Consider the following 5,000-nt stretch of genomic DNA (forward strand, 5'->3'; position numbering starts at 1 on the left):
CCCCATTCGCCGTGTTTCGTAACGAATCGCGACATAGCGCGAGTTCTCCTCGTCTTTTCCTGCCGCGGCGTTGCGATCATGGATCGTAACGAGAGCACGAACGAGGGTGGCAGCTCGCCCGACACAGTGATCGCACGTTCCTCGTCGGAGGAGGAGAAGCAGAAGCCTCAGCCGAGCACTTCCGGCGAGTACGTCGCCGTGGGCGACAGCAGCTCCAGCTTGGACACCCTGACCAGCGGCGTCCCAGTCCTCTCCACCAGCGCGAACGCGGACGACCGGAAGCGGGGCAAATTCGGTGCGTTCAAGAACAGCCTCCGGGAGGGTGGCATATTCAAGATCAAGAAGAGGCCGACGCGCACGAGCGAGACCGGCGCGTCCGCCGAGCCGAACCCGGAACTGGATGGCAAAGGTTTAACCCGGCGAACTTTGGCAAACCTTATCGCGCGCGTGTGTGAGATTATTAATCGGCGCACGGAAAGAGAATTGGTCTCAAATCAATGATATTCTCGTACACGGAGGAAAAGGTCCCTTTCGATTTAGTATTTCGATTTAATTGACTGAAAGTTGCCGCGTGGAAACAAGCGTATACTCGTGCGAAATATTCATCATTTGTTTGGGTGAGAATTTCATCGTCTCATTCAAGAAAACTCGATTATTTGACCGAAAGAACGCTATTATTTGAAGTATCTTTTAATCAAATAAAATATTACTCGATCACGATGAATATGTGAAATGGAACAAGTGATTTTTCTGTGAGAAATTGTCTTTCGTTTGAAGTAGATTTTTTATGCAAGATAAAGATACATATTCGTTGAAGAGTCTAACAATTGTGCTTATCAATCGGGACATTAGTTCCTTCGGAGCGTACCGATGATGAAATCTGTTTGGACGCGATAGAATTTATTTAATCGGAAGAAATCTTTTTCTCAGTGTATATAAGCAGAAATGTAATAATCTTCTTAGAATGTTTTTAGTTTCGATTTGATTGTATTAATGCAAATATTACTTACATTCAATTCAAGACTAAGAATCATCGAAGAATAACATCCTTGCTTATATATGTGAGAATATTTATCGTTGATTTAAGATGTTTTTCTTCTGTGTAAACGACGTCTGTCGGCGCTCTTCTTTGTCACTTTTTACGCTGGCGATGACGACGAACGAGGAGCATGCGAGTCGCCAGTCTGAAACGCGAAATGATCTGCAAGTTGATATTTCGCGGTGTGGAGAAATGCTTAACCCGACTTTCGAGTTAGCACTATGTCCTTCGTGGATTTGTCTCGAGTCGTCGTTCCCCATCCCGAGGAAGTGAGCAGAAATGTTCACGAGACATCGGCAACAAACCCATGATGGACACAGCGCTAACTCGGAAGCCGAATTAAGGATCTGCGAGTTGTTGGGATCGTATATTGTTTTTTTTCCACACTTTTCGCCTTAACTTTTTACCTTTGTTTAACGTCGTGACTTCTGAAAGCAGCGATTAGAACAAAACGCATCGAAAAAATATCCCCTTCGCTCGCGAGGCAAACGGTTCTCGACGGGCTGGACGGTTGTTGTTGACCGGCGATCCTCTTCCGCTTCAGAGGTGTCTCGGCGGCAGCAGTCGCAACAGCTCGAGGGGAAGCTAAGGTCTACGGCAGCCGTGGTCCCGGCCGTGACCTTGAAGAAGAAGAAAAAGAAGAAGTCGCACTCGCTGGTGCGCAAACTGAGCTTGAGCAAATTCCGCTTGTCCTCGGAGCAAGAGCCGCGTCAGACGCCCCCGGAGAGTGGCGATAGCAGCCGGTCGCAGAGCCAATCCTCGCAAGAATCGCCCGTGCACTCGTACGGTACTCCGACCGGCCAGAAGAGGCAGGAGGACGACGCCCTGGAGAGGGAAAAGGCGAAGGGGGAGCTTAAGAAGTCGGAAAAGCTGCTCGAGAAACCGGTGAAGACCGTCACCGTAGTGCAACGTAGGTCGCCGTCGTTGACCATCAAGAGCTTCTCGGGGACTGTCCAGCAGCAACAGGCACAGCAACAGCAGGGTGAGGTCATGTTCCAACGCTACGACGGAATCAAATCTGCAAATCGCAGCCTTTCTACAAAAAAGAAAAAAAAACTGACACGCGAGAGATTTAAATCGGAAGGGATCGCACGCAGTAATTAACTTCAAATGACAAACGTGATGTCGCTCGCGAATTCTAATTCATTCCTCCCTTTCTCCTCCCCTATCCTCTTTCTCTTCTTAGATGTATTTTTTTTTATATTTTTATAAAGAGAAGAATAGAAAGAAGAATAGTTGATGGAAAGATTTTACGAACGATTGTTTTCTCCACGTGTACTCGAAAAAATGTGCCGGATTCGAGTGAATAATTACTCCCATGGTCCTTAGCGAATTTTCATTCGGACCAAGTGGATTTTACTTGGATTAAGTAAATATGTTTTACTTGGATAATTTACTTGGAAAATATTTTATTCGAATCAAGCGAGTGTTATTTGATCAAAGTAAAGATTTGCCGAGGAATATTGGAATAATTATTATACTGCGATAATTATCACACACTGGAGTAATTATTTACTTGAATCCAGCACTTTTTTTCTGTGTACACTCTCACGCATATCGTCTTTGTGTGTAGAGATTCTCGTCTGTATTTCATCTCCGATGATTGCTCGCGATAATTAATTCAGAGCAATTCTCGGCTTTCGCTTTCCGATTCTTCCTATATTTCACTCGCGTTTCTATACATGGAACAATCGATATATACGCAAAGACGCGTTCTTTATTCCCGGCTAATTACACCGACATTGATCGACATTTGACCGCTGCGTCACTTCGGCGTCACTTCGAGAAAAAATCGTCCGAAGGATCGTCAATGCGTGTAAGCACTCGTTCCCCAATTTGTCACACGCATTCCCCTGCGCAGACACTGAGCGAGTTCAACGACAAGATCAGCGAGATAACCCCGATTCATCCCGCGCACCCCCGGCACAATGCAGCTCGACGTTACCGTACGCGTTGTCGAGATGGCCGGAGCATAGCGAGACGGGGCTCGCGGAGGACGCGACCGGGAAGAGCAAGCCGAGGACCAAATCCGACTCGGACTTCTCGACGGTGTCGAAATCCTCGCCTGTCGAGGCGCGCCGTAAACTGTCCTTTCTCGAGGAGAAACGAGCGATATTTCAACGACGGTTCTTCGACTCGACCAAAGACAACGCGGATGACTCGGTGATCAGCGTGCTCGTGGACAGCGGCGACCGGTCCAGTGTCACCGGCGAGCCGCTCGAAGGGAAGCGGGAGGAGGAGGGGAAAAGGAAAACGCGGCAGATCAGCGTGAGAACCTTCGACACGTTCTCCACTTTCGAGGACACCTTCGACGGGGACACCGGTTTAGGTTACTTGCGCGGCATCGAGGAGGATTACACGGAGAGCTACGACCGAGAGGACGGCAGATACTCGAGCTTTCACGCCGCCATCGCACCAATGATAGGAGCTATGGAGCATCCGGAGAAGGTGAGAGAACCTGCCGACGAGCAGGACCGGGCGACGCTACCGATAGGGATTGTGTCTCTCCCATTAACGCTACATCCAATGTTTTGCGACACCGAGAGTGAGACGATATTGAATTGCGTGTCACGGTAGACAGGTGTATCGTATGCGAGACTCGACGATGACGGGAATGCGATCCGTCCGAATCGCTCGGTGCCCATCGCGCGCGCGCGCGCAAATCGAGCAAATGCTCGGCGTGAATTTCCGGGTAATTGGTATTGATAAGGAAAAGAACTGAGAGAGAGAGAGAGAGAGAGAATTGATCCGTCGAGTCTGAATGAGAGCCCCGTATGGAAATTCCCCAAACATTCCCAAATATATAGTATAGATTCTATGATCAGCTAAACTTATCCCAAATGAGTGTAAGATATCGCGATATCAAACAGAAGTTCCATTTTTACTCCAATTGTGAGAAAACTTTAGGAAAATATTGAGCAAAACAAATGAAATCTATCTGGGTTTCCCATTTAGAATCGTAACTATTTAGCTGGTCAATCGGAATGGATCCCAATTAGATCCCATTTACGATTCTCTATTTGGGAAACATAGATCCTATTTTGTCCGCCCGATGAAGAAATATGTAATTAAACGTTTAATTTAATTGAAGAGTCGCATCGTTCAAAATAAAAATATAATATATATTATTACACACATTAGAGACATTTATGAATTATTTCAAAAAGCAGCCGATCAAAATAACTGAAACAGCTCGAGTATATACGCTTTTTTAAGTATTTACACTTGTAAAATGTGCATAAATGCTCAAAGTTTTTCATATATTTTGTTCAACTTGAATAGAAACCCCGCAGAAAAATAAACGTTGGACAGAGAACAAATGGAATCTGCCCGAATTCTCCTCTTTAGAATCGCACTTTGGTCAGACAGAGAAAACAGGATCTGTCTGGAATTTCCTCCTTAGAATCTCACTTTTGAAGCACCTCCGATCGGAATCTTCATAGATCTCCCAATCAGAATCCATCGTTTATTTGGGGAACCGGCATAGATTCCGATCAGATCCCAAACAGATTTTCTACACGGGAGCGTCTCGAGACGCTCCGAGAAGAAGCGGCGTGAAAGTGCACTTCACGTCGTAGGTGTGTACACGCTTCATTTAGGATTATCTTACGATTCAATCACACATGCGGTGTTTTTGCATTACGAAAAATCGTATGCATGAGATAATTGACTGGTGACTCCAGAACTGACGTAAGCACGCTACGATTCCTTCCTGATACCGATCCGCCCTCTCGTTTCTGCCTCTTTGGCTCTCACGTGCTTCCCCGTCCGTTACGTGGAGGGTCTCGCGTTACTCTCGTGGTTTTGCGTTCGTCCGTCACGCCCGAGTGTCTGAGAGAAGAGAAATCCGCACGGGGACGAATTGGCGGGTATGCCGCGCCGGAGATAAGATTAATCGAGATGGAACGATTAAAGAGATAATCAGCCACGGGGTTTCCTTCGGAAAAGGGTTCGCCTCGAT

At 46.8% G+C, this 5,000-nt stretch overlaps 1 protein-coding gene across 4 annotated transcripts in view; it reads left to right on the top strand.

Moving 5' to 3' along the window:
• The window catches only part of LOC106748371 (ras-related protein Rab-32), a 24,244-nt gene that overhangs the window by 15,165 nt on the left and 4,079 nt on the right, over positions 1–5,000 (top strand). Inside the window, exons 1-3 of one of the 4 annotated variants that reach the window (XM_014626817.1) lie at positions 79–409; positions 1,584–2,021; positions 2,901–3,487. The exons of 2 other annotated variants lie outside the window; for them this stretch is intronic. In XM_014626817.1, the coding sequence (XP_014482303.1) occupies positions 79–409; positions 1,584–2,021; positions 2,901–3,487 (1,356 nt within the window). Of the gene's footprint in view, positions 1–78; positions 410–1,583; positions 2,022–2,900; positions 3,488–5,000 lie in introns of those variants that run through there. One more of the 4 variants, XM_014626818.1, reaches the window with a different exon arrangement.

Source organism: Dinoponera quadriceps, unplaced genomic scaffold (genome assembly GCF_001313825.1).
Source record: "Dinoponera quadriceps isolate SergipeBrazil2010 unplaced genomic scaffold, ASM131382v1 scaffold2512, whole genome shotgun sequence".
NCBI lineage: Eukaryota > Metazoa > Arthropoda > Insecta > Hymenoptera > Formicidae > Dinoponera > Dinoponera quadriceps.